The following is a 27,822-nucleotide window of genomic DNA, read 5'->3' as shown; positions in this document are numbered from 1 at the left end:
CTTAGCCGTTCAGCTTGACGGCCTGCTGTGCTTCCGTGTGGACAGAGGCGCTGAGCTGTGCGGTAAGACTCGAGGTGGGGGACTGTGTGTTTACATCAACGCTGAATGGTGTAAAAACGCGACGCTAGTCTCTAGTCACTGCTCATAGCTGGTCGAGTTTGCGATTGTCAGAGCCAGACCATTTTATACGCTGTACATAGTAGCGGTGTAAATAGCTCCCAGTGCTAATGTTAACGCTGCACTGAACAAGCTGTACAGCGCTATCAGCAATCTGCAAAACACGCACCCTGACGGACTATTTATTGTTGCTGGAGATTTCAACCATGCCAATCTGAAGTCAGTGCTCCCCAAATTTCCACATCTCTGTGATGCTCACTCCAGCATACAGACCGCTCATCAGACGTGCCAAACCAGACCAGAAGCAAGTGAGAACCTGGCCGCCGGGAGCTATATCTGCTCTTCAGGACTGTTTTGAGCACACTGACTGGGAGATGTTCAGAGAAGCAGCAACCTCCGGTGACTCCATCAATCTGGAGGAGTATACAGAATCAGTGACTGGCTACATCAGCAAGTGCATTGATAATGTTACTGTCTCTAAACTTGTCACAACTCACCCCAACCAGAAACCATGGGTGACTGCAGAGGTGCGCATGCTGCTGAGAACCTGTGACAAGGCTTTCAAGTCAAGGGACAGAGCAAGCCTCAGGATAGCAAGAGCCAAGCTTTCCCGGGCCATCAAAGAAGCTAAGCGTGCCTACTCAAAGAAAATCCATGAACATTTTCAAAACACTGCTGACACACGGCGCATGTGGCAGGGCATCCAGGCCATCACCAATTAAGTCACCTCCACCTGCTTGTGACAGTGATGACTCCCTTCCAGACGCGCTAAACAACTTCTATGCTTGGTTTGAAGCACAGAACGGCACGCCGGCGAGGAAAACCACACCTCCTTCAAGTGAACAGGTACTGTGTCTGTCCACAGCTTATGTGCGGAGATCTCTACAGAGTCAACCCACAAAAAGCTCCAGGATCCGACAGCATACCGGGCAGAGTGCTCAGAGAATGCGCTGAACAGCTGGCTGATGTTCTCACGGACATATTCAACATCTCTCTGAGCACTGCAGTCGTTCCAACGTGCTTGAAGTCCACCATCATCATCCCTGTGCCGAAGAAGTCTCCAGTGTCCTGCCTCAATGACTACTGTCCCATTGCGTTCACTCCAATCATCATGAAATGCTTTGAGGGCCTCGTCATGAGGCACATTAAAGACCAGCTTCATCCTTCACTGGACCCACTGCAATTTGCATATCGCCCCAACCGCTCATTAGATGACGCCATCTCCACCACACTCCACCTTGCTCTCACACACCTGGACAATAAAGACACTTATGTCGGAATGCTGTTCATAGACTTCAGTTCAGCATTCAACACCATCATCCCTCAGTAGCTGATTGGAAAACTGAGCCTGCTGGGCCTGAACGCCTCCCTCTGTAACTGGGTCCTGGATTTCCTGACTAAGAGACCTCAGTTAGTCAGGATAGGTAATAACATCTCCAGCACCATCATACTGAGCACCGGCGCCCCTCAGGGCTGTGTGCTCAGTCCGCTGCTGTTTACCCTGCTGACTCATGACTGTACTGCAAAGCACAGCTCAAATCACATCAAGTTTGCTGATGACACGACTGTGGTGGGTCTGATCAGCAAGAATGATGAGTCAGCGTACAGAGAGGAGGCGCAGCGGCTAACAGACTGGTGCGGAACCAACAACCTGTCTCTGAATGTAGACAAAACTAAGGAGATGGTTGTTGACTTCCGAAGAGTACGAGGTGACCACCCCCCACTTAACATCACTGGCTCTGCTGTGGAAATCGTCCAGAGCACCAGTTCCTCGGTGTCCACATCACAGAGAACCTCACCTGATCCCTCAACACCAACTCCATAGCCAAGAGAGCCCAGCAGCGCCTCTACTTCTTACAGAGACTGAAGAAAGCTCACCCCCCCGCCATCGTCACCATGTTCTACAGGGGGACTGTGGAGAGCATCCTGAGCAGCTGTGTCATCGCCTGGTTTGGGAATTGCACCGCCTCCGACCGCAAGACCCTACAGCGCATAGTGCGGACAGCTGAGAAGATCATTGGGGTCTCTCTCCCCTCCATCACGGACATCTACACCACATGCTGCATCCGGAAAGCCACCAGCATCGTGAACGACCCCATCCATTCCTCACACAGACTTTTTTCACTGCTGCCGTCTGGCAGAATGTACCGGAGCATCCGCACCATCACTGCCAAACTCTGCAACAGCTTTGTCCTGTCTGTTTACAGTGTCTAATGTCTGTTTAATTTATCATATATATTGTATTGTTTCTAGCTTAATTTTTGTTTGCACACTGTCTGCACGTTCGCACTTGGTAATTTTGTACTTTTGTTCTTTTGTTCCTTGTTCCTGGAGTAATGTAATTTCACTCCACTTGTACATAGATGAAATGACAATAAAAGCCACTTGACTTGACTTGGCCTGGCCTGGCCTTGCCTAACAATGATTACGAACAAGCCATAACCCTGACAAGCTAATTAAGGCCTGAGCGGCCAAACATTTGCATGGTGCTCCTTTGTTTTTTCACTCTAAAATTGTACAAAACAAAAATCGTGCACCCATCTTGTTTCATCTTTATGCCTTTTTGGAGATCGGTACTACTCACTTAGGTAGTCATAGTAACAGAAATTTTGACCATAGGTACTCAAACTTTTGCATTCCACTGTAAGAATGGTTCCTGCAAGTATTCATATAATTGCAAAACTGCTATTATAGTGTGAACATAATGTTTTAGTAATGCTTACTTTATGCCTATTTCCTCTTGACACCTTCAGGAGGAAGAGTCTCTACTAGTTTCATCCCTGGGTTACGGAACCATAGTGCCATCCACACAGTAAGCACTTTTTTGCTTCTTTTACCTTTCAGTTCCCTCACAGCCTTATAAGTTTAACTTCAGAATGATTTTGCTGAGCAGTATGTTGTCCCACAAAAACTGTTTGGAAACCACATTTGACCTTTGAACCCAGCAGAATGGCTCAGCTGCCACCAACCTTTCTCTGCTGTCCCGGAACCCTCTGGCTGCCACCCATGAGTTTAGACAGGCCTGCCATGCCTGCTACAGCCGTATAGGTACTGTTTTTGACATCAACAGTACGGTCCGTGGTGTGTGGCTATTCAATGTACTATAAGCATGGCTTTTGAAGAGCAAAATGGGCTCTTTTCTGGTGTAGGTCCTCGGGTCATGGATTATAAATACCAACCTGAAGCAGCTCATCGCTGTAAGAGAGATGTACTGCTGTGTCGCCTCAAATCGTCTGACGATACCACTTGGAAGAGGATAAGACCTCGCCCTGCCCGCAATAACTTTCTAGGAGCATTCGTTCTCTGCAAAGGTTTTTATTTCGTTTATCATTATGCATTATGTGCCAGGTATGTGAAATGTCTGCGTGGTTTCTTTGAAAGAATGAATATATATATATATATATATATATATATATGTATATATATATATATATATATAATGTATGTGTGTGTGTGTGTGTGTGTGTGTGTGTGGTGTGAAAGTGTTTGCCCCCTTCCTGATTTCTTATTCTTTTGCCACACTTAAATGTTTCAGATCACCAAACAAATTTAAATATTAGACAAAGATAACACAAGTAAACACAAAATGCAGTTTATAAATGAAGGTCTTTATTATTAAGGGAAAGAGAAATCCAAACCTACAGGGCCCTGTGTGAAAAAGTGATTGCCCCCTAAACCTAATAACTGGTTGGGCCACCCTTAGCAGCAACAACTGCAATCAAACGTTTGAGATAACTGGTAGTGAGTCTTTTACAGCGCTGTGGAGGAATTTTGGCCCACTCATCTTTGCAGAATTGTTGTAATTGTCACATTGGAGGGTTTCCGAGCAAGAACCGCCTTTTTAAGGTCATGCCACAGCATCTCAATCGGATTCAGGTCAGGATTTTGACTAGGCCGCTCCAAGGTCTTAATTTTGTTTTTCTTAAGCCATTCAGAGATGGACTTGCTGGTGTGTTTTGGATCATTGTCCTGCTGCAGAACCCAAGTGCGCTTCAGCTTGAGGTCACAAACAGAGGGTTGGACATGCTCCTTCAGGAATTTTTGGTAAACGGCAGAATTCATGGTTCCATTTACCACAGCAAGTCTTCCAAAACAGCCCCAGACCATCACACTACCACCACCATATTTTACTGTTGGTATGATGTTCCTTTTCTGAAATGCTGTGTTACTTCTACGCCAGATGTAATGGGACATACACCTTCTAAAAAGTTCAGCTTTTGTCTCAGCAGTCCACAGAGTATTCTCCCAAAAGTCTTGGGGGTCATCAAGATGTTTTCTGGCAAAACTGAGACGAGCCTTTATGTTCTTTTTGCTCAGCAGTGGTTTTCATCTTGGAACTCTGCCATGCAGGCCATTTTTGCCCAGTCTCTTTCTTATGATGGAGTCATGAACACTGACCTTAACTGAGGCAAGTGAGGCCTGCAGTTCTTTGAATGTTGTTGTGGGGTCTTTTGTGACCTCTTGGATGAGTCGTCGCTGCGCTCTTGGGGTAATTTTGGTTGGCCGGCCACTCCTGGGAAGATTCACCACTGTTCCATGTTTTCGCCATTTGTGGATAATGGCTCTCACTGTGGTTCGCTGGAGTCCCAAAGCTTTAGAAATGGCTTTATAACCTTTTCCAGACTGACAGATCTCAATTACTTTTTTTCATTTGTTCCTGAATTTCTTTGGATCGCAGCATGATGTCTAGCTTTTGAGGATCTTTTGGTCTACTTCACTTTGTCAGACAGGTCCTTTTTAAGTGATTTCTTGATTGAGAACAGGTGTGGCAGTAATCAGGCCTGGGTGTGGTTAGGGAAATTGAACTCAGCTTTCCAAAGATGTGATAAACCAAGGTTAATTTATGTTTTAAGGGGTCGGGGGGCAATCACTTTTTCACACAGGGCCCTGTAGGTTTGGATTTCTCTTTCCCTTAATAATAAAGACCTTCATTTATGAACTGCATTTTGTGTTTACTTGTGTTATCTTTGTCTAATATTTAAATTTGTTTGGTGATCTGAAACTTAAGTGTGGCAAAAGAATAAGAAATCAGGAAGGGGCAAGCACTTTTTCACACCACTGTGTGTATGCGTGCGTGCGTGTATGTATGTGTGTGTGTATATATATATATATATATATATATATATATATATATATATATATATATATGATATATATATATATATATAAACACACACACACCTCAGCATTTGTGTGCATCAGCACAGTATTTCCCCTAGTAAAGTTTTTTTAGGGATGCATCAGTATGGGAATTCAAGGCCAATGCCAGCATTTGCTATTGTTCATGTACATATCTGCCGATCAGCTAATGCTGATCCACATTGCTTAAATGTAGAAATTGAGGCTAGATCTTCCTGGATTAGCATTGCAGTAAAATATAGCCTTTATTTCTGTAGGATTACAGATGGAGTAAAATGAAGAATTGCTGAAATTTTAGTACAGTAGCCCAGTGTTACCTAAACATTCTGCTCATTTGGAGTACAATAAATAGTCATGAAATACAATTCTGAAATATTGGTAATCTAATCATCTGTCCAGTAGCAATAATGTTTTAATCAATTGTCTTCTGTTATGGCTGTGATTCAAATATTATCTATCTCTAAATTTTTTTGTTACTGATTCTAAAAATGATTCTCGATGCATCTTGATGCATCTCCATTTTTTTTTTTTTATTTCTGTTGACTATATCATTGTTTTACTATGTATCATAATGCAGGCTATAGACATGCCTTTTAATGTTAACTATATTAATAATGTTTTTAAGCCTAACTCAGTACTGAATAGCCTGTTAACCAGTTAGCATTTCATAAATTGACTGTTGTGCAAAGCCATGTTATTATGTAGGATATGTTTACAATGATTTTGGCCCTTTTATGTCATAAACACACAATTTATGACCAGAGTGTGACAGCAAAAATGTGTGCTTTAGTGAGGTCCTGCATTGTCTTTCCTCTTCCAAGCCAGTCTGCACCGAAGTATTCCACTTTATAATTTACTTTATAAATTTCTTGTTTTGTGAGTTCAGAATTTTTCAAGAGGGAATCACTTCTATGATCACGAGAGAATCTCTGTCCAAGAATTGATCATTTTTTTTCCCCCCTAGTGGTTGGCATAAGTTGTTTTGTGGTGGCAACTAAAAGTGTTGTAAGATTTGCTGCTGTAAACGGCATGCACAGAGTTTTGGATGGGAACCAAGTGGGGGTGGGGGGGTGGATTCATTCTTAGATGCATCGCGTTGCGGACGTGGACGATTCTGAATCAATTCACAAATGTCAAAAATCGATTTTCTAAATTTAAATTTGTAATGTAATGTTGACGGAACACAAAAGGTGGAACTTGGAAGTGTAGCACCCGAACACCATAACAGAGCATTTTATCATAGATGAGTGGCAGCTAGCATCTCGTGCTCCAAACAAGAACAGTGAATGAGAGCCTTCCAGTTCACTTGCACATCACTTCCATTTGTTTTATTAATAAAAGATTATTGGAAGTAAATTCATTATGGATCATTACAAATACTTTGCTTTAAAAGTACCAAGTCCTCACACAGTGAGAAAAAAGAAATCCTGAATAGGAAGAAAGAGGCATCAAGATGCATCGATAATCGTTTTATAATCGCATCGCAGTAATCGAATCAAATTGTGAGGTTCCTAGAGATTCCCACCCCTAGAACCAAGTTATATTCAAGGACTACAGTTACTTGGGAAACACTACTAGCAGTCATTAATCATGAGTTTTCACCAGGATCATTGGGTTTTTCTTTTCAGTGATATAAGTGGAATCTGATTGATATAGTTTTCTTTTTAAGCGCTCTGACTTTTGCTTCTCTACATGCAGAGGTGCAGGAGCGTCAAGAGTGCCAGTACGGGGAAAACTGTACCTTTGCCTATTGCCAGGAAGAGATAGATGTGTGGACTCAGGAGAGAAAAGGAGCCCTGAGCAGAGAGCTTTTATTCGATCCTCTGGGCACAAACGAGAGAAGAGCTCTTAGTGTCACACGCCTTCTACAGCTTCATATGGGCATGTTCATGTTCCTCTGTGAGGTAGGGTATAATGACTTAATTGACTCTCATGTTCATTTTACATTGTTATTTGAAACAAATTTATCACATGCTTTTGTTCCTGTTTTGCTTTAGGAGTGTTTTGACAGTAAACCTCGTATTATAAGCAAGCGTAGCAAAGAGAACCTAGGTGTCTGCTCCAACCTTACTGCAAGACATCCTTTTGATGATAACAAGTAAGCTACCACTTTTTTTTCTTGACTTTTCTCTACACTCTCGAGATTGCTTGTGTATAGTGAATTTTCTACAGCATAGTTGAATTAACTAATCAATAAATAACTGCGTGGTGGTATTTATTTTCTGCATAAAGGTAATTTTTGGGAGTGTAATGGTAAAAATAAAAAACAGCCTCTTACAGCGTTTTTTAATTAGACCACTAAATTCAGTGCTACACTTCAAAAATGTACGTTACAATGCCATGCACCGTACAGTTCAATAGAGATGAATATTCTGTTGTAAATCCTGTTAGGATTAAGCAATCTGAAACAAAAAAATATGCTACATACCTGGACGTATGTGTAATCGATTGCATCACATGTGATGCTGGAAGTGATCTCCGTTTTCTGCCAGACACATTTCGACACGGCGCTCCATGTTCCTGAATCTATCAGCAAGCATATCGGGGGGAATAGCAGCAATTTCATGTTGGATGTTTTCCTTCAAATCTTCCACGGTGCAAGGCTTGTTCTGATAGACGTTTTCTTTGAGCATACCCCAAAGGAAGAAGTCTTGTGGTGTCAGATCCGGTGACTGTGGTGACCAAAGTCGAAGAAGGACTTGTATACTTGCATGCTCCTTGCATACTGTATATTGTACACCACAATCCTGATGAGAAGTCGAGTGACTGAAGGGGTATGGGGGTATGCACCCGGAAGTTGCAAACGGAGGTTAAACGTCGCAACGGCTGTCTGGCGCCTACTCATCACTCCGACGCAGGGGCATCCCGGCTTGTTCGAAGCTCTGTATACTGAGGAGCACCTTGTACATTATTTAGTTCGGAATGCTTCATCCTAGCGAGAGTTATTACAGAATATTTGGGACCTCTTTCGAGTGAATCTCCCTGGTAGAATAGGTTAATCGAATGTATAGATCGATGACTGAGAGAGAGGAAGGAGGAAGTGTGTGAATGAGTGCCTGCAGCTTTTCACCAACACAAGGTGAAGATGGGTGAATTAAACAAAACGTATTTGCAATTTTTAAAATTATAGTTGGAGTGAAGCTATGATCGTGACTTGGATTGGTCAGTGCTGTGAAAGTATTTGATCCCTTCCCAGTCTTTTCTATTTTTCATGTATTTGTCACGCTTAAATGTTTCAGATCATCAGACTGCTTTTAATAATAGACAAAGATAACCCCAGCACACACAAAATGATTAATGATTTCATTTATTGAAGGAAAAATGCTGTTCAGCAGTACTTGGCTTTATGTAAAAATGTAATTGCTCCCTTACCTGCTAAATCAGTCAACCAAATTCAGTTGACTATTGGGTTCAGTTTTACTAGCCACACCCAGCCATGATTTCTGCCAGACCTGTTGAATCTAAACCTCACTTAAATAGAACCTGTCTGGCAACGTAAAGCAGGTCAGAAGGTCTCAAAAGGCAGCACATGATAACACGTTCTAAAGAGTTTCCGATACAAATGCAAAATGGTCCTTGAACCTCCAGCGAACCTCAATCTGAGCCATTGTCGACAAATGGATAAAACTTGGGACAGTGGTAAGCCTCCCCGGGAGTGGCCGGCCTCCCAAAATTTCACCAAGAGTGCATCGACGAACATCCAGGAGGTCACAGAAGAACTCAGATGAACATCTAAAGATCTGCAGGCCTCACTTGCCTCAGTTAAGGTCAAAATACCACAATGAGAGACTCAAATGGCATCCATGGGAGAGTCGCAAACTACTGCTGACCAAAAAGAACACAGGCTTGTCTCACATTTGCCAAAAAAACATCTAGATTACCCCAAAGACTTCTGGGATAATATTCTGTGGACTGATGTGTTAAAGATGAAACTTTTTGGAAGACATGGGTCCTGGTACATCTGGCGTAAAGCTTACACCGCATTCCAGCATAAGAACGTCATACCAAAAGTCAAACATGATTGTGGTAGTGTGTTGGTCTGGGCTTGCTTTGCTTCTGCAGGACCTGGATGACTTGTCGTAATTGATGGAACCATTAATTCTGCGCTCTATCAGAAAATCCTGAAGTAGAATGGCTGCCCATCAGTTTGTGATTTAAAGCTCAAGCGCAGTTGTGTAGTACAGTGATATAAATCACACAAGCAAGTCCTCCTCTGAATGGCTCAAAAGAAACAAAATTACAGTTTTGAAGTGGTAGAATCAAAGTCCTGACTTGAATCCCATTGAGATGCTGTGGAGAGACCTTAAACGGGCAGTTCGAGCTCAAAAACCATCCAATGTAGCCGAATTAAAACAATTCTGCAAAAAAGAGTGGGCCAAAATTCCTCCACACCAAAAAACTCATCGCAAGTTATCGCAAACATGCGATTGCAGTTGTTACTGCAAAGGGTGCCAGTTGTTAGGTTTAGGGGCCAGTTACTTTTTCAAATGGGTAATACAGTTCAATGTTCAATAAATAGAATAATCATTTAAAAGCTGCATTTTGTGTTTTACTCATTAGCAAAAATAGAAGAAATTAGTTGTGAAAAATTTTTACAACACTTTACCTATAAAACGAAGGTTAACTCTTAAGAGAAACTGGAGTTTAACCTAATCACGAAAGTTCACCTGATTCTGTGATGTGCATCCCAACAGTCACTGTTGGTCTTGTCCAAGGTCCAAGTAATCTTGAAGTAGCCTGGATGGTGTCTCAGTGGCTCTTAAGAAGGTGAAGAGTTGGATAGGCTTTGTAGTGGCAAAAAATGGGAACTACCTGCTGCCTTGGAAACAAAATGAATACTGAGGCATGCACCTGTTGGGGGACAGGTACATGCCTCAGTATTCATTTTGTTTTTTGGGTCTCTCTTTGAGGTCTGTTGCCTGACTTTTCTTTAACATACTGTTTTTAGAACACCTGATCATATTTTAAAGACAACTTTACAGATAAATGCAGGTAATTCCAAGACAGCTGGTAGTTCCCATTTTTTGCCACTACAAAGCCTATCCAACTCTTCACCTTCTTAAGATGATGGCTGTGACAGCCGTCTAGAAGGCCGGGCCCGGACTCTGAGCGAGGACAGCGGGGAGAGAACAGCGAGTGAGTGGGGGGGACAGCGCACGAGTTCTAAACCCCGCCTCCGGTCCGTCCGCGGTGAGGCCTCTTTAACTTGCCTTACATTCGACCCGGGTGGCCAAGCTGACTAGTGGGGGCGATGATGGGGAGGTGGACCACGAGCTCTTGTTCCCTTTTAGCTCAGGTGCTCAATGAGAGCCAGCTGATACTGATCTGGCTGGCCTTTTAAAAAGAGCAGAGAGGGAACAGAGAGACGAGCAGTAGCAACAGCAGGTTGAAGAGCTAAAAAGCTCAGTTTAGAGAAAAGGACTGAAAAATCTGGTTTTGGAGAAATAGGACTGAAAAGTCTTATTTGAAGCCACTGAAAAGTGGCCAGCTTTGGTTGTGGTTTTGTTTGTGGTGTCTGGTGTAAAATTAAAGACTAAATGGCTCCTGCAACAGTGAACCCTGCCTCCAGCAACCTCCTTGAGCCTGGGGTAGCACAGGTTGTACTATAAATACTTTCTTGTAGATATGATTTTACTTTATAAAAGTATGAAATACAATGATAAGCAGAATGGGCAGATAGATGATTACTGAGACAATGTTTTGCCTCAGCTACTTATTTATGTAAGAATTGGAGTTTGGAATTTTTTTTGTTAGATCTTTGATTTGCGTCACAGTTGAACTAATCATGTTTTCTCCCCACTTCATATGGTGTGTGTGCGCGCATTTGTGTGACTCTCTCTGGCAGGTGCCTGGTGCATGTGGTCCGCTCAGCCAACGTGCGCTACAGTAAGATTAGACCGCTACACCCTTTGTGCCAGTTTGATGTATGTCGCCACGAGGTGCGCTATGGCTGCCAGAGAGAAGACAGCTGTTCTTTTGCTCACTCAGTAATTGAGCTCAAGTGCTGGGTGCTACAGCAGGACACAGGTATGCAATTATATAATTGCATAGGTTCTCTAACAGTCCGCAGTGCCAAAATGTGTGTGTGTGTGTGTGTGTGTGTGTGTGTGTGTGTGTGTGTGTTCTCAGCCACACTGTGGAAATGTATTCTGTCAAGTGACGAATCATGCTTCTCTATCTGGCAGTCTGATGGACAAGTCTGGGTTTGGCGAATGTCATAAAACCTCCTGTATGTGTCCCAGTACTTTTGTTCATATAGTGTGTAGGGGAAAACCACAGTGCTTTGGGCATTTAATTTTCATTGCCTTAATGGTCTATTTCTCACATATTAAAAAAGGAAAAACATTTGCGGTTGTGTTTTCTCATCGTCACGCTTCTGCTCTGCCAAAATGAAAATGCAGTTACAATCCTGTTTGCGATTTCATTTTCACTGTTAACATGGCACGCCTGTTAGACACTGTGGGTGGGACATCACGGAGGACTTCTGAGTGTGGTGCATGTTTTAAGAGGAAGTGATGAGTCTAAACCAGAGGTAGGTACTAATAGGCGGACCGCGGTCCGAGTCTGGACCCAGACGCTGTCCTATGCGGACCTAGGCCTGTAACGGATAAACTATGGAGAATTATTTAATTTCAACAGGGTGGTCCTATATTAATTGCCGTAACATTTCTAGTCATTACGGTACCGGTTTAGCGGCCCGGGAAACTCACAAACCAATCGTATGCATTGTAAATATCACACGTGACCCTATTCAGCCAATCAGATCTATGCATTATGATGAGCACTGCGACTCGAATGAGAGACGCACACACAGGGGAGGGACGAGGTGAAACAGCAGTTGGAGAGAAAAGTGAGTCAGAGGGAAGATATTTCACATGGCACAAATATTGTTGAAATATTACTGAATTGTAATATTTGTAAAATGTAAATTAAATCAAAATTCATTAATGTGCAATTCACTTAAACCCTGTATTTCATTAAAAATAGTACGAAGACAACATATCAAATGTTGAAACAGAGAAATTTTATTGTTTTTTGAATTTGATGCCAAGAACACGTTCCAGAGAAGTTGGGACGGGGGCATATTTACCATTGTGTTTCATCACCTCTATTTTTAACAACACCCTGTAAGAGTTTGGGAACTGAGGAGACCATATGCTGTAGTTTTGAAAGTGAAATGTTTTCCCATTTTTGCTTAACATAGGGTTTCAACTGCTTATCAGTGCGGGTGCTCATTTGTCATTTTTCATTTCAAAACCCTCCAGATGTTTTCAGTGGTGAAAGGTCTGGACTGCAGGCAGGCCAATTTAGCACCTGGACTCTTGTAATACCGAGCCATACTGTTGTAATACATGCAGAATGTGGTTTGGCATTGTCTTGCTGAAATAAGCAAGGCCTTCCCTGTAATATACGTCATCTGGATGGCCGTATATGTTGCCAAAACGTATTTATCGTTCAGCATTAATGGTGCCTTCACAGATGAGCCAGTCACCCATGCCATATGCACGAATGCACCCCTATACCATCATAAATACTGGCTTTTAAACTGGGCATTGATAAGCTGAGTGGTCTTTAGCCTGGAGGACACGGTTTTCATGATTTCCAAAAAGTAATTCAGATGTTTCAAAATGTTGAAATGATTTGTCGGGCCACAGAACGCTTTCGCTTCCCCTCGGTCCATTTTAAATGAGCTTGGGCCCAGAGAAGGTGGCAGCGTTTCGGGATCCTGTTTATATATGGTTTCTTCTTTGCGTTTAAGAGTTTTAATTGCAGTGCCAAACTGGTTTCATAGACTGTTTTTCAGAAGTTTTTCTGAGCCCATGCAGTGATTTCCTCTGAAGAATCATGTTTGTTTTTAATGCAGTGCTGCCTGAGAGCCCAAAGATCATGGCCAGCAAATACTGGTTTTGGCTTTGTCCTTTGCATATAGAGATTTCTCCAGATTCTCTGAATCTTGTAATGTTATGTACCGCAGATGATGGAAAGCAAAAGTTCTTTGCTATTTTATGTTGAGAAAAGTTATTCTTGAATTGTTGCACTATTGATCATGCAGTCTTTCACAGAGTGGTGAACCCCTCTGCATCTTTACTTCTGAAAGACTCGGCGTATCTGGGATCCTCATTTTATACCCAATCATGTCATTGACCTGTTGCCAATTAACCACCAGGTGTTTTTATTTAGCATTACACAACTTCACCAGCCTTTTGTTGCCCCCATGCCAACTTTTTTGTAAGGTGTTGTTGGCATCACATTCAAAATGGGCATGTATTTTTCAAAAAACAAAATTTTCAGCATTTGATATGTTGTCTTTGAAGCATTTTCAGTGAAATATAGGATTTAAGTGACTTGCACATCATTTGGTTTTTATTTACATTTTCCAAAGTGTCCCAACTTTTTTGGAAATGGGGTTGTATGTATACAGTCATAAAGAGCCCTGTATTTTGTATTAATAAGTTAGACCTAAAAACTTTTGTTTACACTGACTGTCAAGTGCTGCTTTGAAAAAGCATTGTAGTAAATGAACAGTTTTTTTCATAGCATTGTCATAATCGCTCGACAATAGAATGTCTACATTTACTGCTGTTTAGAGACCAACATCTATTAAATGCTGTTTATTTAATCATATCCTTTGATTCACCTGCTTTTCCCTCTTTTTGTTTTTTTAGTATTTTGTACTAATGGTAAAATCTTATTCTCTGTTAATTTTGCTCTGGTGTTATTATTTTGCTATCTGATGTCCTCTAGAGGAGGATGGGTTCCCCTTTTGAGTGTTTGTTCCTCTCAAGGCTTCTTCCTCTTTCTCTTAGGGAGTTTTCCCTGCCCCTTTCACCATTGGTTTGCTCACTGGGGCTTGGACCTGGATTTTTCCGTAAAGCTGCTTTTTGACCAACGAAGCAGTAAGCGTTAACAAGTTTGAAGGATGGGTGCATTGGATATTCTCTATGGCTTTAAAAGTTGTACTTGGACTTGAATACAATTACCATACATTGTTCGTCTTGCATAATTTGTTTATTGTGCTATGTTATTGTTAATTTGTTTTAGTTTTATTAATAAACGTTCATATTCTGTTAATTAATTTCTTTATTTTGTGAAGCCCCATTAACTCCATTCTTTCTCCTAACCTTCAAACACATTTCAGGCACAGAAATTTTACTTGTTTTGTGCCCTGCAAATGTCACTTATTGGTTGCTGCTGCTGTATTGTATTCAGCAAACATCTAGTTCTTCTCCAGTACCGCCAAAGTTTAGACTCATCCTCTCGGAACACTTCCTCTTAAAAAGTCCCTCCCAACGTTCTGTGTGTGTGTGTATGTGTGTGTGTGTGTGTGTATGTATGTGTGTGTGTATATATATATATATATATATATATATATATATATATATATATATGTATATATATATATATATGTATATGTATGTATGTGTGTGTGTGTGTGTGTGTATATATATATATATATATATATATATATATATATACACACACACACACACACACACACACACACACACACACACACACACACATATATACATATATATATCTCAAACATACATACATATCTATTTTTTAATAGCTTTTCAGTTTGATTAGCTGAGCTTTTGTAACAGTTGACCAGCTGTTTGAGGGTTAGGCTTCATCTTGTTGGTGATTTTTCTTGCAACCATCAACAGAATTTTCAGTGTGTAGTCTTAGTCTGTTGTGATCACGTGTTCAGGCAATTCTTCCAATATGAACAATAACGGATCCAGTGGAATGTCAATTTCTGGAATTTTCTCAATTTCTTCTTTTTTTCCAAAATATCTGTATTTTTGGACAGTCACCATAATGTGTGGGTGTGATCACCAACCATATGGAGGACCAGATTTGCCAAATTGAAAAATAAAATTAAAAAATAATTGGCTCAGTAAATTAATCAACAAATAAAAAAAAACTAAAGTATATATTGCTAATTGTGATTGTAATTATACACATTTCCTTTTTCTGCAGTTATATATTTCTCAATTTATTCATTTCTGTATTCGTTTTATTAATGCTGTTTTTATATATTTTTTCCGTATCTATATTTTTAACAATTCATTGATACATGAATTCATTGATTCATGTATTCATTTATTTATTTTTTTATTAATTATTTTTTTCATTAATTCATTTATTTATTTCTGTAGTTCTTCGTTCATATGATAATAACGGGCGTTTTTCACGTTTAGGCTTAGCAATCAAGACCAGGAGAAGAAGAGTTGATTTAAACTGTTCTTTCACCAATTCCGTAAAGAGCTGCAGTGCCACGGAAAGACAAACCTACCGATAAATAACTTTCGATGGCTTCCACAGGCAGTATGTGAGAAGGGCGTCCAAATGTCTGGTTGTGATCTGAACCAGCCTTGTGACCGGAAGGTTGCCGGGTTCAACCCCCTTAGCTGACAGTACGTGACTGAGGTGCCCTTGAGCAAGGCATCTAACTCCCAGCTGCTCCCCAGGTGCCGTGGATAGGGCTGCCCACCGCTCCGGGCTAATGTGCTCACTGCCCCATAGTGTGTGTGTGTGTGTGTGTGTGTGTGTGTGTGTGTTCACTAGAGTGCATGTATGTATGTGGGTGTTTCATTGCATGAATGGGTTAAATGCGGAGGTCTAATTCCTCTGTGTGCAAACACAGTTGGCTAATGGTTCTGAATTCTATATCCAATTCTCATCCAATAGGAATATTAAGACGCTATGACATCATTGACTGACAGCCCCTTTATTAGCATAAGGACAAGGAAATACAGAAATAAATAAATATGGAAGTTAATAGTTACGGAAATAAATGAATAGAAAAAATGTTAATAAACATATAAATAAAAAAATACACAAATTAGTGAGAAGGGGAAATGGCTAGACATAAATAAATGCAGACATTATGTAAGATTTTATTTAATATTAATTATGTATATTTACTTTTTTTTTAGTTATCATCATTCTTTGCAATTCTACTTCATATATTAAGTCATTTATTTTTAATTTTACTTGTTTTTCATTTTGGCAAATCTGGTCGTCCATACAATCATGCCACAGTTTCTCCAGCATTTATTGATGGAAATGTTTTTTAAGACAATAAGCTGTCAGTGGGTTTCTAAAGAAGTTCATTTTAACAATCAGATTCTTTCCACAGCTAGCCCCCACCCCCACCCACCCGATGACAAATTTCTTAACTTGAATGTGACATTTGCCTTTTTGTTGGTACAGAGTATTCAAACACATTTATAAAAAGGGGTTTTTATGGGTGAGTACGTAGTGTTATTCCTGGTATAGAATTTTGTTTAATAGAGACCTAGCTAGGTAAACTTGGGCCTCCTTTCTCTCTCTTGTTGCCATCAATGTTTTTAACCAGATTGTTGATCTCTTGTTTTGCCAGATAAAATTTTGATATTTGTATTTCAAGTGAGCATGGATTGTGCTGTGATGGTGAAAGCAACATTTGTATGTAGGATCTTTCTTAGGACATAGTTTAACCACTGATTAATATGGTTCTCTCTCCAAAGAGGCACATTCCATCTATAATGCAGTATTTCCTTTTTAGCACAATTAGCTGGTCGTCTTTCCAAGGAGACAGAGTCTGTCTATAATGTAGTAATTCCTTCTTTTTTTCACTTGAATGCAAATCTAAATGTCTAATTGAAATGCCTATTACAGACATCTATTTCTACATATCGTAAATTCATTGTATGTAAATTGATCTAAGAAAATACAACCACAATGCAACAAGAAATTTTGAATGTACATAATTGGTGGAATCTCCACATCTCTTGTGGTTAGGTATCACACATGAGGAGATGGTACAGGAGTCGAAGAGACACTGGCAAAGACTGGAGCAGAATGCTCAACGACAGAAGGTGAGACTCTCAAAGTCTTAACAGTGCTATGAGTCTTCTATGTGTCAGTCTTCACCAAACCTGCCTTTATTCTGTTGGTTTTAAGATGCTTTTACATTTGTAAATCCTGCATATTTTTTTATTTATTTATTTATTTATTTATTTTTAATTAAACCATGCCTGTTGTCCCTTTCCCAGCCTATGCATGTGCCTCATCAGACCAGTAGCAACAGCAATGCTGTAAGCAATACTGGTGTAGGGAGTGGTGGAATGGCTGGTGGAGGCGGCGACAGCATTGGAGGTGGAGGCTCAGGAGGAGGCAGCTGTGGGCGAGCCCGAGGGCTCAACCTGAAGATGAAGTTTGTGTGTGGTCAGTGTTGGAGGGAAGGCCAAGTCAATGAGCCGGACAAGGCACTGAAGTACTGCACTGCCAAAGCCAAACACAGGTTAGACTACTGCAGCACTGAAAGTTTTGACATTATTATGGCGTCAAATTCAGTTCAAAATTTGCAAATGAGCAAAACCACCCTCGCATGCACATGCAGAGTTACTTGCACGGAAGCAGAACCATTTGCGCACGAGGAAAATTAACCTGACACTCGGCTGTTCTTTCTGCTTGTTATTGAGCTTCTGCTCACGCAAGAGTTTATCCATTTTTGACAGCTGTGGGTGAGTGTCAATATATCATTGGTTACTATTGATTTCTGGAACTGTGTTGTGATTGGCCGGCTGTCAGTGGTTGTCAGAGCTTTCGCTGCATATAAAACACCGGGAAAAGGACTTCCACTCTAGAAGACAACTTCGCCACAATGCTTCATCATGATTAATCTCTTTCAGCCAGTCTGAAACAAAGTTATATTATTTTAGGAACTCCTCCTCTTTCAGGTAAATGCAACCGGGCTGAAACTGGCTACTTATTGGCTGCTTCTTATGCATATTTTCTGGTACGAGTAGTTGTCTTTACATGTGTGAGTGTAGTTTTGTCGTGCTAGTAGATCTCTTGGCGTGCACAGGAGGTTTTCCTCGCATGCAAAAAAAATCCTTTTTTTTCCTTGTGCGAGGGTGGTTTTGCTTGCTTGCGAATTTTTAATTGGATATATTATGTTCATGTTGCACAACTCATGTCTTACGTTCCCTGTGGAGACTTAGTCCTAATGCCAGTCATCTCATCAGTGGAGCTGAGATGGTATTTAGGGGTAAATTCCCCTGTGGAGACAAATCAGAATTGACCTATGCAAACTTTACAGAATGTTGGCAAGAAGTCCTAAAGACTAAATCAGAATGTTTAAATGTAAAGGTTGGCTGTACTTCCAGGTAGATCCAGTATGGTCAATTTACAGTACAATTTACAGTAAATACAAACAGAACAGACAGAATATTGACAATAATGGTATAATCTTGTTGTGTTCGAGGCTGTAATGTACCCAGGTACGTAATCAACATACTTTTTTCAGATTTCGAAGACATGGTTCATACAGTCATGAAAATACTGGAAAGGTCATGGAATATAGAAATTTAGTTTTCCAGGCCATGGCAAATAAGTGCTGTGATGAGCATGGAATTTCCTGGTCTTTTCTCCCCATGCAGTTTGTCGTCTCATCACATTTGAAGTACTGAAGAGTCTAGATCACAAAAAGCAAAAAATATTGATAACTTTATAAAAGAACTACGTATGGTTGTTTTTATACCGTATAATCATAAACTAGCTCTAGACACATTCGTTGAGTTGAACAAACCTTTACTTTAAGTAGCCTTTATTTATCTGCAGTGCGAAAGTTTTGTTAGGACCTCTATGAGAATTGCTATTTTCTTGTAATTATTTGGTTGCACATACAAGTCAAACATGATGCTAATATAATGCTACTACAATTTGTAAGAAGCAGTAAAAATGAAGGAATGCTGAATGTGTCCAGAATGATTAACCTGAGCTATAGATGATTCCAAAATGATTGAAAACCTAAATAACATTGAGAATAAAGTTAAAATAAACTTTTATTCAGAATGCCTCATATTTGAAAAAGTAGTGATCAGGGAATTATAAATAGATATTTATAAATAGACAATTAGTAAATTTATCACTCAGTAACTGATTGATATTTCCCCAGAAAACTTGAAATGCTGAAGAAAACAACTTAAAATGCATTCTGGTGTTTAGTTTATATTTCTGTGTACACTGACTGTTACGACAAGTAATATGACAAGTGATTACAAACTTTAAAAATATTGTATGTTAGCACCAAGCTGAAGGTAAAGCTAATATTTATGGCAGAGCACCTGCTTTTGAAGGTTTGACTTTACAGCCTCAAACACAAGACTTTTAGCTTTAATACCACTGTTTTGGTTCAGTCTGTTCTGTTCATATTTAAAATGATCCACTTCCCCCTCTAAGTGGATGCAAGTTATCCACATGGAAAGAGCCAGCCTTTATGTTACGAACATTTCTGAGTTGGTCTATTGTGGTGCACACATCAGTATTATATTAAAATGCCTAAATTTAAAGGATGTTAAATGTTACAGCCAGTAACATTTAACCGCTGAAAAAAATCTGTGAAATTTTTGCTCACACAACATATGTATGCTAAATTAACCATTTTTTCCATTTTATTGATAATCCACATTACTTTCAGCTGGACGAAAGAGCGCCGGGTGCTGTTAGTAAAATCATTTGAGAAGAAAAAGTGGGTAGTAGTACGACCGTTGCCTTTCTCCCGGACTTACCCTCAACAGTATGATGTAAGTTCTGAGCTTTTTTACTCAAAAGAACTTAACAGATCAAATAATTGTTCACCGCTAGTTGCAATAGTATTATACAAACAAGCCATGCCACTCACAAACACTGAGGGCTAGTTTCCTGACACACATGAATCCTGATCTTAGACTGACTTGTACAGTGATTTTTGACATCTAAATTTTATTTATTTATTTATTTATTTTAACTAAGACAAGGCTTAAATACCAGGAACCTAGGTCTAAAATTTTGGTCATCGGCGTAAAATTCTAAGACTGTCTGTGTTCTGTGCTGTTTTGAGATATTGAGGATCAAAGATTTAATTTCCAAAATACTATTATGTAGCATGGTTAACTTGCATAACTTAGTCATTGCCTTGTGATACTTTTGACCCGCTGAATGTTAAAATCCTAGGATATGTGGGAATATTTATTTCTTGCAGTATGTTAACAGTTAATAGAAATGTTTTCTCTCTGCATGTGTGTGTGAATTACCCTCATCATTTCTAAAATTACATTTATAAAAAGTATTTTGTGTGCCCTTTTGAGTAAGTATTTTTTTAGTATGCATAGTATATTTTTTTACTGGCACTTCAAAAATGCTTTATTATAAGCATGGTGTTATTAATAATAATATGATTATTATAAACAAATGAAAAATTACTTAGTGCGTACTTGTTAAATCAAAGGGCAATATCATTATGTAATTTGACATGGATTAGCTAGGTAACTTTGTGAGAATTACGGTATTAGACTGACATTTTGTCTAGCTAGCTAACACCAGCTAGATAAGCAAGGTGGCTAGCTTTTATTTTACTGCTTAATAAATTAATAATGTCCGCAGACGATAAACTTTATTTCCTAAGCTTAGTTTTCAGTTTATTAGTTCTCTGTTTTGTGAGAGACTTTATCTGACATACAGTTGAGTGCTGGCTGAAAAGGCCTGGCAAACCCCTATATGACAGGAGACGACCTGCAGGAAGGTTTAGCTGACACAAGAGTGGAAGTCCAACATTCTACAACCTTTTTTTCTTCCAAACATTCTTTTGGCGATTGCTCCAAAAGTGTTCCATTTTTACTTCATCAGTCCACAACTTGGTTCGAAAATGCCTCTAGCTTATTTATGTTATATATTATGTTTTGCATACTAAAGATGTTGAGTTTTGTGATGAGGTCACAGATAAGGTTTCTTTCTGATGTCTCCCATGGAGTTTTTGTGCAAACAGCATTGCATAGTAGCATTTGATGAAAATAACATGCCAATGTTTAGTACAAGGGTGGATCTGTTATGCTTTTGGATTGTCTGGCAGCCAGTGGCACAGAAATTATTGCAGGGATAAATGAAAGAATGGAATTCTGGAAGCAAATGTGAATTCTGGAAATATAGAAGCATTTTGCAAGAAAGGCTGAAAATTCATTAAACAGGAGTGGAAAGATATATCTAGCTACATTTGCAAGCTGAAATGTGACAAAGCAGGTGTTACTAAGTACTGACCTAGTTGTGCGTTTAAACTTTTTAGGGGTCCAAGCACCTTTAGGTGCACGGAATCCTATTGCTTTTGCTAGGATTTTTAGGGTCCAAGCAGGCAGGGCATAGGACCCTATTGTTATTGTTAGTTTTTCTTGTTAGGGTTCAAGCATGCAATGCATTGAACCCTATTGGAATTATCAGGGATTTTAGGGTTCAAGCACGCAGTGAGTAGAACCCTATTGGAATTGTCAAGATTTTTCTTATTAGGGTTCAAGCATGCAGTGCGTAGAACCCTATTGGAATTGTCAAGATTTTTCTTATTATTTTTCCGCCCTGAAACGGAACGCACAGCCCAAACCGTAAGTCCTAGAGACTTGAAACTTGGTCAATAGGTAGTAGTCCCTCCCGCTACTCAGGCGCAAGGAATCAGCCCAGTCGGCCACAAGGTGGCGCTATTGCACAGGTCAACGCGTTTTGGCCTATATCTCCTAAAAAAGATTGTTCCTAGACAAGACATATTTTTTTCCTGGTTCCTTGGGTCCAAACAAAACTTTGCCATTGGGACCATTTAGCTCCGCCCACTTAGATTTTGAGCTAATTTGCATAATATGCGAAACCTACTTTTGCGAACTAGTCCTACAATTTTTGCCCGATCCCCATGTAGTTGGTGTCAAAAAATTCAGAAGAGCCTGACGGTCAATAATTATCAAAAACATTTTGACTTTTCTAAACAACATGGCTGCCATATGCAAATGAACCCTTCTGGATAAATTCTAAATAATTCAGAACTAATTGAAAAATCTGTAACTCAAGAATCCTTCAGCCAAAAAAATTCAAACTTCACAGGCCATGTTAATACCCCATTCTGAGGTAGCCGTTTGATTTTTGTGCGCATAAGTAATTAGGGGGCGGAGTTAATGCTACATGGCTGTTCCTCAGCATCCGTACATCCGATCAAGTTGAAACTTTGCAGATACCATCTGTTGGCCAGACTATAAGTGAATCCATAAGGACAGTTTGATTCATTTAAGTATATGGTTACCATCGGCCAATCAGCATTTAGCAGGCTTTTGACAGGCTTAACATTGACCAATCATCATGAAACTTAAAGGATCTCTACATATAGCCACTTTCTAACAACCAACCAAGTTTCAAAAGATTTGGCCACTGGGGGGGGGGTGCTATTCATAAAAATTAACATATTATTACATATTATTACTGTTTTATTACAAGTTTACTTGAAAGTCCTTGTGTATCATTAAGTACGTTATTCCAAACAATTTTGGTAATGCATATTTATTACAAAACTGCATAGTTTTTTTGTAATCGGTAACTGTTTAAAAAGCCTACTTTTCGAATTAGTCCCTGGATTTTGATCCAATCTTTTCGAACTTGGTCTAGAACAATTATTTGGCATGTCTAGGTAAATAATTATCAAAAACATTTTGACTTTTCTACTCAGGGTCGTGTGGATCAATCAATTAATTACAGTGACCATGGCATTGTTAGCTTGATTAGCTATAACTCAGCAGTCATTGGTCAGATCATGTCCAAACTTTTAGGACCTTTACATATTTGGACTCTAATGGTGTATGCCAATTTTGGTCCAGATGGGCCTTTAGGGGGCGCTTTAGCACTCAAAAACACTTAAAAATCAATTAAAATGCTATTACAATGTTATTACAAGGTCGACAGATAAACAAATGGTGCCATACGACTCAGGTTTCTCACCTGAATAACTTTCTAAGTACATGTTCTGTCACAAATTGTACTGTTTGTCTGGTATTTTGGCTTATTCATTCGAAGACTACATTATACGAAGGCGTATTATACAAAGGTCAAAAGGTCAATCTGACCAAAACTTGGTAAACATCTTTGGATATTGCCCCTGATCAAGAATCATACCATATTGTGGCCTTTTCACTAATTCTGACCCACTTTCACTGAGCTCATACTTTACTTTAGCCCTATGTTTCAACTTTTCATCTTTTTCAACTTTACTCATATTTTTGCCTGTAACGTTTGATCAGAGTGAGATAGAGACAAAATTCTTTTTTCTGCTGATTCCTTGGGACATGCTGAACAAGTGCACTCAATTTTTGCCCCAGCCCCTTAGTTTTTGAGCTAATTTGCATAATGTGAGAAACCTATTCTTGCGAACTAGTCTCTGGATATTTTGCCAATTATCATCAAATTAGTATCTTAAGATTCAAAAGACACTGATCCTCAAAAATTATCAAAAAGATATTGACTTTTCTACTCAGCATCATGTGGATCAATCAATTAATTACTGCAGCCATGGCATTGCTAGCCTGATCAGCTATAACTCATTAGTCATTGGTCAGATCCTGTCCAAACTTTGAGTATTTATACAAATTGAGACTATAATGGAGTACGCCAAGTTTGGTCCAGATTGGCGTTTAGGGGGTTCATTAGCACTCAAAAACACTTAAAAATCAATAAAAATGCTATTACAATGTTATTACAGGGTTGACATATAAACAATTGGTGCCATGTGACTCAGTCCACTAAGATGAACAACGTTCTAATTACATGTTATGTCAAAAATTGCACTGCTTGTCTTTTATTTTGGCTTATTCATTCAAAGATTTCACTATACAAAGGCTTATTATACAAAGGTCAAAAGGTCATTCTAACCAAAACTTGGTGAACGTATTTGGATATGGTCCCTGATCAAGAATGATACCGTACTGTGGCCTTTTCACTAATTCTGACCCACTTTCACTGAGCTCCTCACACCAATAGGGCCTCTTATGAGTGCATTGGGCCTCATTATGGCCTACATGAAATCAATGGCTTAAATATAGAACCAATCCACTGTGGAAGTGCTACTATGTGAGAAATGCTGCCATTAGTCATGTAGTTTTGACATGTATGTTGACAACCTTTTGAATGTTCCACAAACCAGTGTAGATCAGTACATATTAATGTAAACCTATAATGTGTTTAAAGACCTCTTCTCATTGTTTAAGGCAACTGAAGGCCTTTTGATGAACTGAGTTCCTTTCAGTTCTATTCATTCTACCTATGAATAAGACCGACAGCTTGAGGCCTTTTTAGGCCCTATGGGCTAAACCAAAAGCTTGAGGCCTTTTTTCGCAATATTGCCAAATATGCGAAACCTACTTTTGCGAACTAGTCTAGAACTAAAGACCTCTGCTCACTGTTTATGGCCTTTGATGAACTGACTTCCTTTCAGTTCTATTCACTCTGCCTATGAATAAGACCCATAGCTTGAGGCATTTTTAGGCCTAATGGGCCAAACGAGAAGCTTGAGGCCTTTTCAGGCCTAATGGGCTAAACCAAAACCTTGAGGCCTTTTTTGGCCTAATAGGCTAAACCTGCAGAAGGGCCCGTACTGCTTTTGCATGCTTGAACCCGCTCATTGCCGCTTGCGGCTATATTTAGGGTCCAAGCACGCAGTGCGTAGGACCCTATTGTTTTTGTTAGAGTTTTTCTTATTATTCTTCTTATTATTATTATTATTAGGGTTCAAGCATGCAATGCATTGAACCCTATTGGAATTGTCAAGATTTTTCTTATTAGGGTTCAAGCATGCAATGCATATGGCAGCCATATTTGAACAATATGGCTGCCATATGCAAATTAATCCTTCTGGAAAATTCAAAATAATTCTTATTTAATTGAAAAATCTATAACTCAAGAATCCTTCATCCAAAAAATTGACAGGCTTATTCCTAATGAGACTCTGAGGTAGTCTGTCAATTTTTGTGCACATAGGTCATTAGGGGGCGCTCTAAATGCTTAATATGCCTAAATTGCTGTTTCTCAGCATCCGTACATCCTATCAAGTTGAAACTTTGCAAGTATCATCTATTACAAGACTACAAGTGTTGCATTAAGGACTCTTTGATATATTGAAATTTATGGCCGCCATTGGCCAATAAGCTTTCAGCAGCCATTTGACAGACTTACCATTGGCCAATCATCACGATACTTGACAGCTGTCTCTAGTTCACCACCTTCTAACAACCTGTGAAGTTTCAAAATATTTGGCCACTGGGGGTGCTTTTACTGAAAATCAAGTATATCTTGTACAGATTGTCATTTTTGGTCAAATAACTTAGATGACCTCATGCAGTGCAGTGTTCCAGACCATTTTCTCATCAGAAGTATATTAAAAAAGTGCTTAGTTTTTTTTCAGTCGTTAACTGTTTGAAAATAGCACTTTTCGAACTGGAATTTCAAGCTAACTTCTCAAAACTGGACTAGAAATACTCTGTAGCCTCTCTAGGTAAATGATTATCCAGCACATTTTCCACTTTTTTGCTCATTGTGGTCTCCCTCCATCACTAAATCATTGCGGCCATAGCACTGCTAGCTTTAATTGCTATAACTCATCAGTCCTTGGGCCGATCACCTCAAAATTGGAGAGCTATCTGTAAATTGAGACTCTGATGTGGCTGGCAAAATTTGATCCTGGTTGGCCAATAGGGGGCGCTTTAGCACTCAAAAACACCTACAATCTTTAAAAATGTTGTCACAACAATACTACAAAGTCTACAGATAAATAAGAGGTGTCTTTTGATTCAGTTCACTGATCTGACTAACTTTGTAATTACATGTTATGTCATAAATTGGACTCCTTTTCTGGTATTTTGAATTATTCATTTAAAGACTACAGCTTATTATACCAAGGTCAAGAGGTCAATCTGAATGAAACTCAGTGAACATTGTTGATGAATGTCCTTGATCAATGTTCATAACATTTGGAGACCTTTGGACCAATTCTGACCCACTTTCACTGAGGTCCTTTATGCTTAAAGGGCCCTTATGGGTCCATTGGGTCTGTTTGTCATGCTTATCAAAGGCTTTAACATGGAGAAACAAAATACTTTGCAAACGCAACAAAGACAGAAGTTTTACCATTACTCCTGTATTTCTTCAAACCTTTGTAGATCAGTAAATTGAAATGTCAACATATATTAGGTTTAAAGTCCCCTTCATTGTTCCTGACAAATGAAGGCCTTTTGATGAACTCAGACTCCTTTTCAGCCTCTCTGCCTCGAAGGCCCAAACTGCAGAAGGCCTGATTGGGCCTATTTGGCTCAAAGTGCATGAGAGCTTCTTGGGCTTATGCGTGCTTGGACCCGCTCATTGCCGCTTGCGGCTATATTCCTTTTTCTTCTTATTATTATTCTTTTTCTTCCCTAAAACAGTTTGTGGAGAAGACACCGTAAGTAATCCAAAGACCAACTTGGATGGTAGGTGTAGAATCCCCCCCCACTACTCAGGCAACTGAAATGACCCCAGTTGGTTGATGATGCCGCTATAGAGCAACAATTTACGTTTTGGCTCATATCTTCTGACCCATGGGGCACACAGTCAAAATTCTTGCTTTTACATAATCCTTGCTTTATTCTACATAAACGCTTCGCTGCATTCAGCTCCACCCCCACATTTTCCATCAGAATTGGCAAAATATGTGACATCTACATTTTTCTACTAGTCTGAGGTTTTTCAAGGTATCAACACAATATTGGTCTCAAAATGTCCAGGGGAGGCTGGAGGTCAAGAATTATCAAAAAATATGAATATTTTTAAGCAATATGGCTGCCACGTGCCAATTAAGCCCCTCTGGGTTTGGCTTAATTCACATAAATGGCTACAGAATTGCTTTGGCCAATTCTCATCAAACTTATCAGTCCTGTACCCCACATGATTCTCTGGAAGCCCACCAAGTTTGATATCAGTTACTGAATAGGGGGCGCTATAACAACCAAAATTCTGTTTCTCTGCAACTGCTTGGCCAATTAAGCTGAAACTTTGCATGCTGTATCCATGGCCTAATATTTACACGATCTATTAAGGACAACAGAATAATTGGACAAATATGGCCGCCATTGGCCAATACGCTTTCAACAGGCATTTGGAGGGCTTAGCATTGGCCAATGAACACAAAAATTATATCATGTGTCCACATAGGCAATCTCTAATAGCCTATAAAGTTTGACCTCAATTGGCCACAAGGTGGCGCTATAGAGCATAAACAAGAATAAGTCCTATAAATGTTATCATAGATGGAAGTAAATCCATTCATATTATTGCTTAAACTGAGTGACATTTGTCAAATACAAGTCTTCTAAAATTCTGTAAAGTTTTTCTTTGATCAATGTTTGAAAATTGAGCTTTTCGAACTAGTCTGTGGATTTTAAGACAATTGTTTCAATGTTGGTCTTAAAACAATCTGTGGAGTCTGTAGGTAAATAATTATCAAAATAAACCTTGATTTATTGCAAAGAACGGCCATGAGGCACCAATGAATCTGTTCTGCCTGGCCTTTTCTGACTTAGGGGGCTATAGATACTTTAGTGTTTATGTGATTGTGATAAAGCTTGGTAAACATTTACATTGCATGTTTCCTAAGAAAATAGTAAAGTTTCATTTAAATTGATTTGTCATAAGCCTCTACAATACTTAATCTAGTGTGTAATTATTAAAATTTAATTATATTCTTCTGTGATTGAAATAAAGAAA

General features: G+C 39.5%; 1 protein-coding gene across 3 annotated transcripts in view; it reads left to right on the top strand.

Annotated features, from left to right (window-relative positions):
• The window catches only part of zc3h7bb (zinc finger CCCH-type containing 7Bb), a 55,577-nt gene that overhangs the window by 18,494 nt on the left and 9,261 nt on the right, over positions 1–27,822 (top strand). For 2 of the 3 annotated variants that reach the window (XM_036560425.1, XM_036560427.1), the window contains exons 11-19: positions 2,871–2,929; positions 3,063–3,165; positions 3,267–3,428; positions 6,955–7,160; positions 7,254–7,354; positions 11,102–11,283; positions 17,050–17,126; positions 17,304–17,551; positions 19,733–19,838. In XM_036560425.1, the coding sequence (XP_036416318.1) occupies positions 2,871–2,929; positions 3,063–3,165; positions 3,267–3,428; positions 6,955–7,160; positions 7,254–7,354; positions 11,102–11,283; positions 17,050–17,126; positions 17,304–17,551; positions 19,733–19,838 (1,244 nt within the window). The remainder of the gene's footprint in view (positions 1–2,870; positions 2,930–3,062; positions 3,166–3,266; positions 3,429–6,954; positions 7,161–7,253; positions 7,355–11,101; positions 11,284–17,049; positions 17,127–17,303; positions 17,552–19,732; positions 19,839–27,822) is intronic. The other variant, XM_036560428.1, reaches the window with a different exon arrangement.

This window comes from Colossoma macropomum, unplaced genomic scaffold, assembly GCF_904425465.1.
Source record: "Colossoma macropomum unplaced genomic scaffold, Colossoma_macropomum, whole genome shotgun sequence".
In the NCBI taxonomy this organism is placed as follows: Eukaryota; Metazoa; Chordata; class Actinopteri; order Characiformes; family Serrasalmidae; genus Colossoma; species Colossoma macropomum.
This window is presented reverse-complemented; position numbering and strand designations above follow the sequence as displayed.